Here is a 15,529-nt window from a genome sequence, read left to right as displayed (position 1 = left end):
TCTCACGAAGAGGAGGGAAATGAAACGGCAAACCAATATACAGAAAATAGAGTACTAGTACTCCGAAGTATGTAAAACCATCTGGAAACAAATGAAGGCAGAACTAAGAGAACACAATGTCAAAAAGATGCAGCAAACATTGGAAGCAGGCAGAAGCTACAAGAAGACAAAACAAGCCTTAACACTTGGGAGATCACAGATGATTGCCCTGCAAGATGAGGAAAGGGAAGTAATAACAGTTCGGGATGGTTGTATCCAGAGTTGAACATTTTATCAGGAACTCTACAGCAGCAATATCCCAGTAGAAGGCTCACATTTAGTCTCATCCAGCGATCCCAATATACCACCCATCAACGCAGATGAAGTAAGATCTGCCCTTAAGGATATGAAGAAAGGAAAGGCACCATGAGAGGAGGATATACTGACTGATGTGTTGAAGGAGGGAGGTGAAGCTGTAATTATCTCTTCACACCGTGTATCCGAGAAGGCAAAATACCAGACAATTGGAGTAATGCCATTATCATCATTCTTCATACGAAAGGCAACATCGCAGATCTTGGAAACTTTCGTCCAACCAGTCTTCTATCCAATGTTTATAAGCTTTTCACCGAAATCAGCACCAATACCTTGGACTTCAACCAGGCCGAGAACAAGCCAGATTTAGAAGAGGATTCCCTACTACAGATCACCTACATGTAGTTAACCAGATCATAGAAAGCAAATGAATATCAACAACCATTGTGTTTGGTTTTCATAGACTATGAAAAGGCTTTCGACAGCATTGAAATTCCAGCTGCATTACAGGCACTGGTTGATCAGGGAATATCAGGGTTGATCAGGGGACATATACAGCAAAAGAACAGCTACCATCCGGCTACACTCTGAGAGCAAGCAACAAAATCAACATTCACCGGGGGGGGGTCGACAGGGAGATAACATGTCACCAAAACCTTTCAACGCAGCTCTGGAAGCCATCATACAAAAGCATGACTGGGAAAAGAAAGGGATCAACATCAATGGGGAGAGGATAAGCCACCTAAGATTTGCAGATGTTATCATAATCTTTGCAGAAAACCCTGATGATCTGGAGTCTATGCTGCAAGCCCTCAACAATGGAAGTAACCAAGTGGGGCTGAAGATCAACAAGAGCAAGACCAAACGTATGTTCAACAGATTTATCATCAAGAAGCAAATCTACATTCACCAAACAGCACTAGAAGAAGTAGAAAAATATGTGTACTTGGGTCAAGTTGTCAAAATGAGCTACAACCACTTTGACGAAGTTAGAAGAAGAGTAAGAGCAGGATGGGTGCTTTTGGAAACTTGAATGAGGTGATGCAGAGCAATATGCCATTATGTCTTATAAAGAAAGTCTACAACCAGTGTGTCCTCCCAGCCATGACATCATGTGGCTCAGAAACTTGGGCCATGACTCAGAGAATGGAGCAGAAGTTGAGAGTGGCTCAACACAATATGGACAGGAGCATGCTAGGGATCACACAAAGAGACAGAAAAACAAATGAGTGGATCAGAAGCATGCCACAGGCCCGGGGACACAGGTCACCGATGTCATCCAGACAGTGAAACAAAAGAAGTGGCCTTGGGCTTGTCACCTAGCTAGAACATTAGATGGACGATGGACCAAACTGGTTACAGAATGAATACTTAGAAATGGTACTAAGCCCCCAGGAAGACAGAAAGTTAGATGGAGAGATGAAATTACAAAACTTCTTGATGTAACCTGGATGAGAAAGACGTGGAATAAATCTCCAGTAAATCCTTTTTATCCTTTATATAAACCGACATTTAAACGTTTTCTTACAACCTTTTTTAACCTTTTGCGAATGATGTCGAAAACGTTTTGTGTTTGCTGGGAACCTGACTTTTATCTCCAAGGTGCTTGAACGTGTCGTTGCCAAAGAGCTCAATGAGTATATGCCAAAACATCATCTTCATGAACCATTGCAATCCACTTATAAACAGTATCACAGCACAGAGACAGCTCTTATAAACTTCCAAGGAATGGAAGGAATATTTTAGCTCACTCCTTAACAACGACAGTGGCAAAGCAGCTTCAGAACTTCTTGCACCAACTGTTGAAGATCTTCCTATTATCACTGAGCCCCCAACTCGTGAAGAAGTAGTTGAAGCAACAGCACCCATGAAGACCAACAAGGCAGCAGCATTGGACTTTTTTGGTCGGGGGGAGGCAAAATCAAATTTCGGGGGCACAGACGAAAAAAATTACAGTTGCATCATACAATACATAAAGGCTCTATGTCTTTGAGCTTCAAAAAAGGCTTTATCGGGACGATGTGCGCGCGGAGCACGAAAACATTTGGTATTGTACACTATTTTTGCCCCTCAGTGGTCTGAACATAACTCGCCCATATATAAGATAACTCCTAATAATAAACATTTCAAAAAAAGTTAACTAACCCCCCTTAAATAATGGCCATTATTCCAAAACGGGCGATTGTATTACAAATCTATCAAATGCGTTGGAAGCCGGATTCATTTCTGCCCATTTTGACACCTCATTTGTAGCAATTGTCTAAATATTGACGTCGCAGCGTACATTTAAATCAATGCAACCCAAGATGAAAGTCTATTGATATGTATTCAGTATAATGGAAGGAAATCTGCTCGGTTTTCATAGGAATGTTCGTTTTGTTTCATGCATTTGGGGGTCAAAATGTCGAGAAAATCAATATCAATTGTCATTATTCTTATCATTGGTCAATATTCACTTAAAAGGGCATTTCGTGATCTACAGCCTCATCCCCCCACTTTTCTCAAAAAAAGTAGAGATTCTTATATCACTGGAAACCTCTGGCTACATAATGTTTATGTACAAAATATTTCTTGCAGATTAATTCGTTTATAGCAAAGATATCGTGAAATTTGAATTTTGTTCTGGTGCACCAGAACAAAATTACAACGCATTGTCTATGGAGCAGTGTAATACACATAATAATCATGCATAACTCGCGGACGCAAAATCTGAATCAACTGAAATTTTGGGAATAGGTTTTTTTCGTGGATATCTAATGAAAAATGACATAAATAGAGGATGCTAGGATCACGAAATACTCCTTTAATCCGTAGTTGACATGAAGGGTTAACACATTTTTAAATGTCCCGCCAAGTTGTCATTTCAACGGTTAAGTTAGATCAGCTTAAAAGCTGGTCATATTCGTAACATCTCATTTTCAAAATGCCAAGGTTACAAGAGACTTCACCTTGATGGACGATAATGCAACTCCACACAGCTAGGGCTTGGATAACCAAACAGTTTCTGGAACAAGAAGGCTTCAATCGTATGTTATGATCTGCCAAATCTATAGACCTGAATCCGTTGGAGCATTTGTGGGGACATTGACAAGTACCGGGTAGACAAGAGGATAAAGCCAACAACAACTTTGATTGGGCTGGAACAAATTCTGAGACGGGAATGGGCAGCAATAGACCATCAGACGTATTGTAAACAGTATGAGGCGGAGGTGCTTGGCAGTTAGTAGTTATTCAGGCAGAAGGAAGCCACGCCCGATATTAACTGATATGGAAGTGAACAAGTTACGAGAGACATTTGTAAAAACAATTAAATCACATGAGTTTAGAACTAAATATGGCAATGTGTGTAATGATATCTGAGTGTTTTTGTATTGTTGTAAGTGCAACTTTCAAATCTGGACCTCACTACATTAAATTGACCGGTGTTTGATTGTTTTCTGGGCTATCGTATCAAATGAGATGTCAAAATGCGTAAAAATAAATTCTGCTTTCAACATATTTTGCAGATTTGTAATACAATAGCCCGTTTTTGAATAATGGCCATTATTTAAGGGGGGGGGTTAGTTACTTTTTTTGAGATGTTTAGAAAAAGTATGTTGGTTGGGTTCGGATAGCAACGTTTGGAGTATTTTTATGAGACCTGAGAGCACATCAGACACACATGCTGAATACGAGGAATGTCCTTCTGATATCAAATAATTTAGATTTTTTGAAATTCGCGATATTACAAATTTTACGACAAATTATTATAAATTGACATTTAACAGTCCTGAAAGTAAACTTTATCAATCTAATGATACATACTGCAGTTACTGTCCGTTTTCCTATACACAATACACAGTGCTCTAACCATTGACGCGTGACCTCTAAAAATGATGTACGTTGGAAGAATGGGCACTTGCCTAGTTAACATCACTGTGTGAAAAATAACCAGCCAATATTTTAGCTATTCTCCAAACTTCTAGCAAATATATTTCTCTAACATGACCTAACATTACAGCTAGGTTAGATGTTCAGAAATAGTCGCACTTTTGTAATATGAGTGAGGGCAAGGCATAGCTAGCCAACTCCCCGTGTTAATTGGAGATTTGACCGAAAATATTGGTATCGGACCGCTCACTTCTGAAGGATGCCACAAAAAAACGGTACAAGCTACATTTTAACTATTCTAAATAGGTTCTAGAAAATATAGTTTTGTAACATGTCCTAAATTTTTAGCTAATTTAGATGTTTGGAGAGGGTCGCACTTTTGTGTTTTAGGAAGGATATGTAAACGACAGATAACACCAAAAATATGAAGAAATTATTTCCAAACCGTGTTAAGTCAACAATCATTATGTTGCTCATTTTGAAGAATGCTGGTTAACAAAAGCAGGTCTTTGTCTCATTTCGTGAACAAAGCTACACATACCATTGTTTCCTTTCATTTCCTTTATAATCGGTTTACCAACTGAAGCTAAAATACCAGCTTTATTGCGATGTCGCACATTGAAACAGACACTTGTGCACAACCAGAGAAGATCTGATTTATTCAGTTGAGCTGCTTCAATGAGTGTTATCTTGGTTTAATAGCTTTTAATGGGGTTTAAGTCCTGCAAAGGTCGAGATGAATTCTACTGTAGACATGACTGCATCATGATGTACTTTCAGTGTATGTATAGCTGGGAGGAAAAGCCTAGCATCATATGAAAATTTTGATCTTTCGTATTGAAGATTCATATTTTAACCCAAAAAAAATAAAAATTATTTAATATCATCAGGACATTCCTCGTAGTGTCTGATGTGTACATTTTGGGTTGTACTGCTCCAGCGATTTTGATATGGAAGCAAAAATGTGTATAATAATGTCCCAAATAATACATACACTTCCGGTGTGGTTACCACAAGTCACCACGGTTTTTGTTCACTCCATCTAAACGAAACATTTCACGGGCGATAATGAGAAAAATGTGAATTTCTTCTGATATCAAAATCTCAGTATTGATAAAAATGGGATGAGGCTGTTGATCGAGTACACCGCTTTCAAACATGTCAAGTGAATCTACAGTGAATTAAACTCGTAGATTATTATTGTCGAGATGTTCATTTATTGACACCATGATCACAGGAATATAAAAGTATATACAAAATGAATGATATTAATTTAAATAGTTTTACGTAATTTTCTATCCCGATTGACTTCATTTTATAGGGAAGGGATATGTATCAGTCGGAAGTCAACATCTTGACCTCCATAACTTGTGACATCCTGGGCACGCTGACCTGGAAACAGTCACTCAGAATACAGTATAGCTCGTTTGCATTTTTATACACTTGTCTATATACATCATACAAACGATATTTAGCCTACATCTTCGTATTTTCTTCCTCCCTGACTAAGTCTTTCTCATCATCTATTGCCGGTTTGTAGGAATAAAGTGCACCAGAGTAACATAACACGGCGCCCAATCGAAAACAAGCCGCAAAGGCGAACATATAGATGGAAAGTTGACGGTTTCTGTACATCCAGCACGTTTGGGCGCCATTGCAACCATATTCCCATACTCGGCAAGTTCTGTCTATGGCTGCGCCTACCGCTATCGGTCCCGGAACGCTACCTGAAATTCAAAATAAAATTTACAAAATGTGAAGTAGATTAACGTGACTGACCATCTGGCTGCATCTCTTTATCGCTTTCCTCTCTTCCAAGCGGTTCTGTTTTGAGCTAGAAACTAGGTTCTTTGATGTTGCGAAACCATTGTTTGACAACATCTTATACTAGGCAATTGTGCCTTAGGCTTTGCCTCCACCGACCGACCCAAAAGTAGTCAAAATCAGGACCGGCCCTTTATAGTTTATAATTTTAATGTTTGTTTTTTTAAACTTGTGTTTCTGTGTGTAAATTTCATTTCAAAGCTAAAATTTGACCAACAACATTTTCGTAAGAAGACAATTGTTACTGTAAATCCATTATAACATTTATAACTGTCCATTCCTGCATCAATATTTCCAATAAACTGTGTCTCGAGCCTGTAAGTATATGCTGACGTTCTAATTGAATCCATGGTGTATCTTGAGGTCTGACGTGAAGTAGTGATTTAAAAAAAATCCGACCGACCGACCCACCCCAAAAATCCCAACTGGAGGGCAATCAAACATTTGTTTGGCCTTATAGAAAAGTGCATTTATTATACCATAGTTTCTGAGCAAAACATCTGAGAGGTACCGGGATCGATACCCAAATTCTCCACCACCTGTTGTGAATGGAACTTACGAGGTGTGTCGGCAAAGTAAACTATGAACATAAACAAGTATACATTTACCTAAACCCCTTGCAAACAAAGACTGAAACCCCATTCCAAAAGATCGCTGATCGTAGTCAATGCATCTGGAAAAAAAACCGGATCGTGAATAAGAGTGTAAGAATAGGGGTTAAGATCTCAAAATAGTAAATGATATCAATACTTGCATGAAGATGATTACGACCGGTGGATATTGAGCTTGTAATTGTTTTAATTCAGTGGTTCATTTAAAAGTATGTTCTCATAAAACCTCCCTATGAGGAAATGGTGGCTCTGAAAAGAGGTCTATGTTGGAAGTATAATATCTTGGTTGGACACTTCCCATAGGATATTCTGTTCCAAATCTGAGCTTTCCCGTCTGGATCTATCGTGGATTCATCTTTGTCAGAGATCCGTTGGTCCGATTTATTTTTGACTGCCAGTCTGGTTTTTGCTATATTTTCTGTCCTTCACCGTTGAACCAGATGGCGCTGTTGTATAAAGTGGCTAATTGCAATAAAAGCGAGTGAAAATGTTTACGTTTTGACCCCCCGTGGAGCTAAAAAATTACTTTTGACCTTTTTGGAATAACTCAAGAACGGAACATCCCAGATAGGTCAAACTATACATTTTAACCAAATTTGTGGGCAAACTTCAATGGCATCCAGCGGAGTTATTGCCAGGGCACCGAAAGTCTACCCTCAATGCGGTCTCATGGTCTAGTATACATAACTGTGAGGAGAAACTTAAGGAACACGAGACCAGCTTTTTCAGTAATATTTTAGGCCTGAGATATGATTTCTTTATATGGTGTAAGCAAAATGTGGTACATTGTAGTCTCATTCTGTGCACGGTTTTGCTCCAAACCGCTGGCCTCGCCTCGCTGGAGCAGTTTAACTAAAACACCTGAAACAATTACTTGCTTTGTAGTTATTGGTCTCAATGTAACATATAAAACAACATTTATTACGAACATTAGGAGGCAGGCGAACCAAACTTAAAAGAAGATGAGATCAAAAAGACTTCAAAACTAATTGCCATAACTATAGAATAAAGTATTCATATCATGGCAGTCAGTTTACCTACCGTAATGTTGTAGTAATAGATGGTACCACAGCGAAGAATCCTAGCACTAGAACAAAGAATAATATTACCAAGAATGGTACGAAGTTAACGCAGGAATCTTGGCAGCGGCCCAAAAGAGCTGTACCCAATTTTTGACTGGGATCGTTGATGTCCTCGGAAATACATTTGCAGTTTCCGAAACCCTGAAATGCAGAGAAGAAAATTGAGAATTGAGAGAGCCTTCTTTGTGGTTTTATAATACTTGGCGACAACTATGAACCGTGATATTATGCTAATAGAGGGTCACGTTGTCATAATTTGTTCGATCTTTGGATCGACCGTCGATGCTGCTTCGATGCTTGTAATTAGTGCACTATCAACTATAGTTAATCAGAATTACTGTTAATCTATTGGCCAATATCATTACATGAACAAATTCATATTATTGTTATCACAATTAATAACAGTCAATTAATCGATTTTATAGATAATAAGAATCGACCAAGCATCGATTGTCGATCTAAAGATCGGACTAATTTAAAGTTAATAAAGGCTATAAAGCCGGTTTTTGGTCATGGTCACTACCCGTGCTTGGCGAATCACTTAAAGGCCAGATTGTCGCGTTCTCATCGGCCTTTATGTCCCGCTGATGTGATTAGCTTTGTTCAGGGCCTTTTACTTTAAAAACTCTTTATTGTTGCAAGGGTAGGTCTATTTGTCATATTCGTTGAAGATCTTCAGAATCTCACGTTTCTTTTAGTAATGATCAAGTGTGAATTGAGAATCAATGAGTCTAACATGAAATTGTACCCAACCAGATTGGACGATTTAGTTCATAACAATGATCCCTTGATCATTGGCATGAGAGTCCTTGAGGCAAAAAACTGTAAAGTAGGTCCTATCTTGCCAAAAACAGGGCTCGAACAACAGGCTCCTTTAATTGGCTCACAGATCCGCCCTTTCATTTCAAAAAGTGTCAAATTGATAATAAAGAAGTAATATCAACTATACTCACGTATGACAATGTCATGAGATGAGGTGAGATGAATAGTGCGTTGGAGTAACAATAAACAGTGTATTTTTGTGTGGATTTCGTGACCCGTCGTCGAATCGGAGATCGTAGTCTGATCGTGGTCACCGTAACAACTTGATGATTTGATCACGGATGATCTGATTGGATGACGATGATAATGATCATGATGACAATTGAATCAACTCATTGACATGATGTAAAAGTCTCACTTTTGTTCCATCTTCAGTTATGTTTTCAAATGTGCATCCAGCATAACAAGACGAGTAATACATGATGTCGTTTGAGCCGCAGACTGGATCAAATATATTGTCACATTTACAATCAATGTTACACGTGGCATTTAAATTAAATTCTTCTTCCTGAGGGTAATTCGTAGTTCTGTAAGAAGCAGTACAAAGGAAAACATCATAAGACATCATTCATGTTATTGTTTAATTTTTAAATATAATACTAACTTACTGTCTACAGTTTCGCTTCTAGGAATTCAATCGCAATTATTATAGTATCTCGCTCAGCATATGTGTCTAATTTGGCCAGGTAGCAACACGCTTCTGCATATGCTCGAACCCACGACCTGGTCAATATCATCATCATCAGTCGGCTGCGGAGCAGGCGACTACAAGCTTTCTCCAACTAATGCGATCTTGGGCAAGCGAAACAATTTTGTTTGGCTGCAGCATCCCTTCAGTATCTCCCAGGAGGTGCTGGACATACTGTAAGTACAGTGTGCGCGGCCGTCCCGGTTTCCTCTTCCCATGTGGTGGAATATAAAGCGCATATTCTTTCACAGGCTCGCCATCTTCAAGACGCAGTATATGGCCGAGAAATTTGAGTTGATGAATCTTGACTCTGGCAACCAGTGGAGTGGTGTTGGTCAGGTTGTAGATGGTTTCGTTTGGAATCCGATCCACACGCTTGATGTTTAACATGACTCTGTAGCAAGATGTTGCAAATGCATTGATCTTGTTTTCCATGTAGCAAGATGTTGCAAATGCATTGATCTTGTTTTCCATGTCCTTTCCATTTTCCTGGTCAATATATAGGCTACTAATTAAAACTTGCACACTTGAACTTACGTGTTTTCGTATTTTACAGTAACTCCGGCAAAGTCAACATTATCACACGCTAGTAAGAAAGTGACCATCATCAAAAGGCTTATTGATAAACTGCATATGATAAATTTGAGCATTCCAGAAACGGTTAAATTCAATCGCTTTACGAGATATCCACCTAGAAGATTACCAATGACGCCCGCAGGAGTGACGATTAGACCTGTGAATGAAATTTATATATTATTTTATACCAATCATCATGTTCATAAGACCACAGACCACAGATGTAAAATCATCAATCATTTAATATGTAGAGCCTACTCATCAGGGATGTAGAAAGTGACTTCTTTCTCAAAGGCAAACGTTTTTTCTATTTTCTTTTTCCCTATTCCTTTTTCTCCCACACGAGACCACTTTGTCAAGTTTCTCTCAAATAAAAATCCTTCATTCAGGAATTTTACTTATCAAATTACGTGTTTTTATTTTTATATTACGTTGTCTCACTGAAATATAGCTTCAAAATGTTTTACATACGATAAATTTAATTACAACAGATGGCGCTGTCACTGCACTAAAATGAGTGATATGATCATTTTAAGACCAGTTGTAGATCATTTTAATAGGGAGACTGGGTTGATATAGCGTCATGCAGACGAAGGCCACTTTTTGCAAGTTGGAAATTGGAATAATCAAGGTCATATCATTTATTACCTCAGCTTAGCTATAAGGTCATATACTACACTATTGATCACATGAGGGACAGATCCGGAATCCCAGTTCAAATTGTCAAGAGACACTGACAAGTTTTTGTAAGGGAGAAGGTAACGTAGGGCCTAGTGATATCATTTACACGATTACACCTTTATGGCGAGCAATTGTCTTTTGACCAATGAGGTAGGGCGCTTTTTTAAAGCAACGGGAGGTGCCCTATCCATCATGCCCAATGGTCACAAATCAATCCCACATTATTTGGCGACTGCGCGTATATAGCTGTATGTTATACTCTAACTTGTGTACAGTGATGAGATCATTACCTGCCACTAATGCTGCATTTCCAGCTGATAGATTAAACATAGATTCCAAATACTTCGGACCAAAAACAGAAATGAAAGCCAAGATGAACCACTCGCACACAATTGCCAAATCTATAAACATGTAGGTTGGATTCTTGAACAAATTCCATGCCGCTCGAGGGAAATCCTTCAAACTATTGACGCCTAATCCAGCGCGAGGTTCGAAATCAGCACCGGCTCGCGCTTCTTCGATTCGTTCTTCTTGGACTGCTAATGCACCTAGAATCAAAGAAAGCATTGGGTTAAATTAGCGCACTTTAGTGGGTTACATTGAAGCATTGTCAGCAATGGATACAGGCGTAAAGCTGCCATTTTATTTTGAGTTTATTGTCTAATGTTGTTTCAGAAGAAGTGAAATATAATGTACAAAACTGTCGTGGGCGTGAATTTATAATGAAAGCCATTATAAGAGCTCAAATCTATTGCTTCATGTGGTTCAGGTTCAGAGTTATATGAGATGGGGAAATGTTCGGTTCTAGTCTGTGTAAACAGTAACTTGTAAGTTAAGTATCAGGACTGTTTGTTCTGTTTTTACCTGGTAATCGTTTAGTAAATCCACTCAAAGGAAAAACAACTAGTAAGCCTAGTCCACAGCTGACGAGGAAGCCCATCCACCAAGCGCCGACCCATAATGGACTATCAGACTGGATTGGTAGGCTGCAAAGAGTCATTTGGGTAATAGTTATATTGCATATCTTTGGATTAGATTATCAGATAGGTGGATCGCTTGAGCGTACCATTTATACTTCTTGTTTTCGTAATGATGTTTTTTTATGTACCGTAATAATAATAATGCATATTGTTGAGCAAATCATCTGAGAGGTACCCGGATTCTCCACCACTTGTTGTTAATGGAACTTACCAGGTCTGTCGGCAAGTTATTTGGTGAAAGATACCGTAATCCCGGGACCGTAATAGCCGGATCTCAAAGTTCCCCGGGAACGGCGGCTCGCTAAACACACGAAGAGAAATAGGCTGATAACAAGATATATCTTCACTATAATCTTTAATTCCGCGTCTCAAATATGGACAGAGTTGTCACAATATAAATTCTGATTTCCAGTACACTTTCGATGTTACCCCCATCAAGAGCAAGGCGAAGACTACCAAGAGATGTAGTCCGGCGGGCTCGACATGAGAAAAGATTGCGTAGTGGTATCTAATAATCATAACACATCTGACAACTTTTTTAAAAAATCGCGGGAAGAGCAAAGAAAGCATATTATTTCGCCATAAAAAAACCCAGTTTGACCGTTGAAAGTCTACATTGTCTACAAAAGATTTGTTACCATGCACGTCACCAAGTTCAAGTTCTCCCTTTCAATTTAAAATGCAACATGCAGTATAGCAGTATATGGTCCGCCCAAAGGATTCTAGCCATACTTTGGTCCGAGTGTAAAACGTGGATCCATTATACAATATTATTGTCAATGACATACCTATCAGTATCAGTACTGGCAAAGTCTGTGTAAATGTCCAGAAAGAATCCACCAATAAGAAACCCGAGTGCTGGGCCCAAAGTTCCTATGGCTTGAAAAATTCCTATTGGAGAAAACGGTATAATTGCTTACATAAATGTGCAGATTTAATTTGTGGATGGATGGTTGAAAATATAAGAAAGGTAGTTAGACCAAAAGTTAGATAATTCAAATCAAATCAGATTTATTTATTTTCATTTCTTACAAGGCACATGAAAATAATATAGCAAATGTGTATGGTGTGTGTTTGCATTGGCACGATTAACTGCACCATTGTTCTTTATTGTTCACTTGTTTTGTTTATTTTTGCTATAAATAAAACTGAAAACAATCCAGCTTTTAAATCTTATATCATTCTGAAGATTAATGCAGATTGTTTCAAGGTTGTTTTGGACTTTGACCTATACAAGCAATGATACGTAAGGCCTAGTTGTAATTTTAGTATATATCCATTTAATACTACAGCACATGACTTAAGCAAACTTATGATTGTAATGTTCATTGTAATTCCACAGGTTAATGATAGGGTTGCTGAAATTACAGTCAACAGTCACGAACAAGTTTATTTAGGACATTATCTGAATTAATGTTGTCATATATTAATTTATCATTATCAATACATGGGGAATGATATTTCAAATAACAATCTACTGCTGGAATTCGGTATTTTTAAGGTGTAAATAATTAAAGCATACCTAAGAAAACGGCTGTCAAATGAGGAGACACGTTTTCATCCATATAAGTTATTCCTAAAGTATACAACGGTGCCGCACCGAGACCATGCAGTACTTGACCTGCGATGAAAAACCCATAGTATCTGCTCAAATCTTCTTCATCTCCTGAACAATTGTCCGTCGCATTCCTACTTGCATCACAGGTATCGAACTCGGAACCCTCGTAATTGTAAAGATCCGTCAGAAAATGCGGCAACGAGAATGTAAGACTTCCGAGAGAAAATATGAACGCTCCAAGAGCGAGAAATTTCGGTTTATGCCCTTTCTCGCCGAAATAAGTCACAAAGACAATAACGCACATAACTGAGAAATCATATGTGCTAGCTATCCAGCCACTTTTAACACTTGGTAAGTTAAATCTGCGTTCTAATGTTGTAATGGACACGAACACGAATCCATTGACGGTTATTCCTTGCGCTAGAACGAACATACACACAAAGAATAGATACCCTTTTGGTCCATTAAAGAACTGCGCGAAACGCGGTCTCCAAGAAAACCAACCACATTGAGGGTTATCATCATCTTCGGCGGCTTCGGCTTCCTTAGCTTTCTGTTGTGCAGATGCCTCTTTAGCTTTCTGCTTTTGGGCTTCTGTCATTTCAATCCGTACTTCCTTCTTCTCCTTAGGAAGAACCTTGGTGTTATCGTTGTCATCATTTTCGCTCGCGCTGTCGTCGTATCCTGGATTTGTCGCCATCTTGAACTCAAATGGTTGAATGTATACCTGAATGTATACTTGTTGCCTTATATTTCCGCCAAAGCTATACTTAATCTGGATGGAAATAAGACACACCCAAAAGTATTATGTACAAAAAGGGAGGGCATTTTTACATGTAGCATATGGTAGTGGATGAGGATGAATAATAATGATTCACTTGTTTTTATCTTAGTACAATAAGATATCAACCTGTCAACCTACACAATGAAAGTCATGCCTGAATCTGAACATTATTGTCCCCGTTTCTGTTACCGTCGAATCAAAAGTTTTATATATCATACTGTCTGCATAAGTGGACCAGATATTGCAAATCTTCAAAGTCAGTCTATCATTTTATTTAAGGAAACATTCGGACATTAGGACTTACCTTCCAAACGACGGTTTCTCACAGCCTCTAAAGTAATGACAAGTAAACAATAGCATGAATTAGTAGCCTATCAGTAGTAACGCCAGGTAGTTATAGATTATATTCAATCTTTGATCATACTGATTGTCAAAGCAATTAAACTCTTTAACCCTGGGCCTTTCTGATAAGATACAGCATTAAATATACTGCATGATTTTGCATTACTTAGTTGCATGTCTCTATGTTGTTGCTGGCCTGATGGTAATAACAACGTCGAGGCCGCAACTGGTGGCTTGTCGTAGTCACGAGGCTGCGAGTTCGCGCCTCGGCAAACCATGATGCCTCCTTTGGACAAAGTTGTGCCTCACATTTCTAAAGTGATATACTGATGACAATCTAAGCCTGTTATAAGAACATTTTATGGTAAAAAATCAGGATTGATATGTTCATCTGTATATCCATATAAAGCTCTATATTAAAATTTAAAGCTTTAAAAAAAATCTATTTGGCTTACAACCGGGACAAATTCTCCCTGCCCAGGTCTCCTCGAAACGACTACGCTGATAACGCGACTGCAGCAGATATAAATCACATTATAATGCGCATTATGACTATACCATTTTCACCCTGATATGTGTCAGTGACGTCAGTGCGCGTTTCAAAAGGCGCAGCTTCAAATCGCGAATGTTCCCTGAAGCGCTGGCTTGCATAGAACAAACGGGCAATTCCCACTTGGTCCAATCCCACTTAGGCCAATCCCAATTGGTCCAAATCCCACTTAGTCCCGTCCCAGTTAGGCCATGTCCCACTTAATCCATGTCCCACTGTGCCCTCAAAGCCTTCCAATGCAGTGTTTCCATCATAATGTGCTCCAGGAATGTGCTGAAGAAGTTGGAGACAAGAGGCATCCCTGTCTTACTCATATACCTACCTACCTACCTACCTACCTACCTACCTACCTACCAGTCAGCTTCATGCATTTCTGCACCTTTTGCTGGCTCAAGAGATGCTTCCAAGTCATACGGTCCAGAGCTGCAACCTCAGCCTCCTTTACAGTCCACCCTAGGTCCAGCCGTGAGATGTCTCTCCATAATGTCTTTGGACGACCAGGTTTACGTTTCCCATGAGTTGGCTTCCATAGATAGAGCCTCTTGGGGTGCGGTCTTCATCCATTCGTTACAGATAGCCAAACCACATCGTATACATCTATTTGATATAGGGTCCACAACTTACAAGTTCCCCCTAAATGCTTTTTAAAATAAATCGAAAAATATTTGACCAAATGCAAATGTGTAAAAATGCACGGGTAGCCTTATTTGTTTTACACATATGGACCAAATTATAGCGTACATGTCATTGCGCTTAGTCACAATGGTTCATTATGTAAACAAAGAGACCGTTTTAAACAGTGTTAAAAAGTTGCATCTGAGTCCATAGGAGTCAGCCCTCAAACAATACAGTAGGCCAGGTCTATTC

General features: G+C 38.9%; 1 protein-coding gene across 1 annotated transcript; it reads right to left on the bottom strand.

Moving 5' to 3' along the window:
- Positions 1-5,373: 5,373 nt before the first annotated feature.
- Positions 5,374-13,686, bottom strand: LOC140159423 (solute carrier organic anion transporter family member 4A1-like). The gene is made up of 10 exons (XM_072182897.1): positions 12,951-13,686; positions 12,217-12,319; positions 11,313-11,434; positions 10,739-10,996; positions 9,729-9,924; positions 8,824-9,030; positions 8,020-8,026; positions 7,641-7,822; positions 6,597-6,661; positions 5,374-5,891 (listed from the first exon to the last, which is right to left on the bottom strand). Exons 1-10 carry the CDS (start codon positions 13,684-13,686, stop codon positions 5,641-5,643), a joined length of 2,127 nt encoding a protein of 708 aa, XP_072038998.1. The 3' UTR covers positions 5,374-5,640.
- Positions 13,687-15,529: the final 1,843 nt, after the last annotated feature.

Source organism: Amphiura filiformis, chromosome 8 (assembly GCF_039555335.1).
Source record: "Amphiura filiformis chromosome 8, Afil_fr2py, whole genome shotgun sequence".
NCBI classification, from domain to species: Eukaryota; Metazoa; Echinodermata; class Ophiuroidea; order Amphilepidida; family Amphiuridae; genus Amphiura; species Amphiura filiformis.
This window is presented reverse-complemented; position numbering and strand designations above follow the sequence as displayed.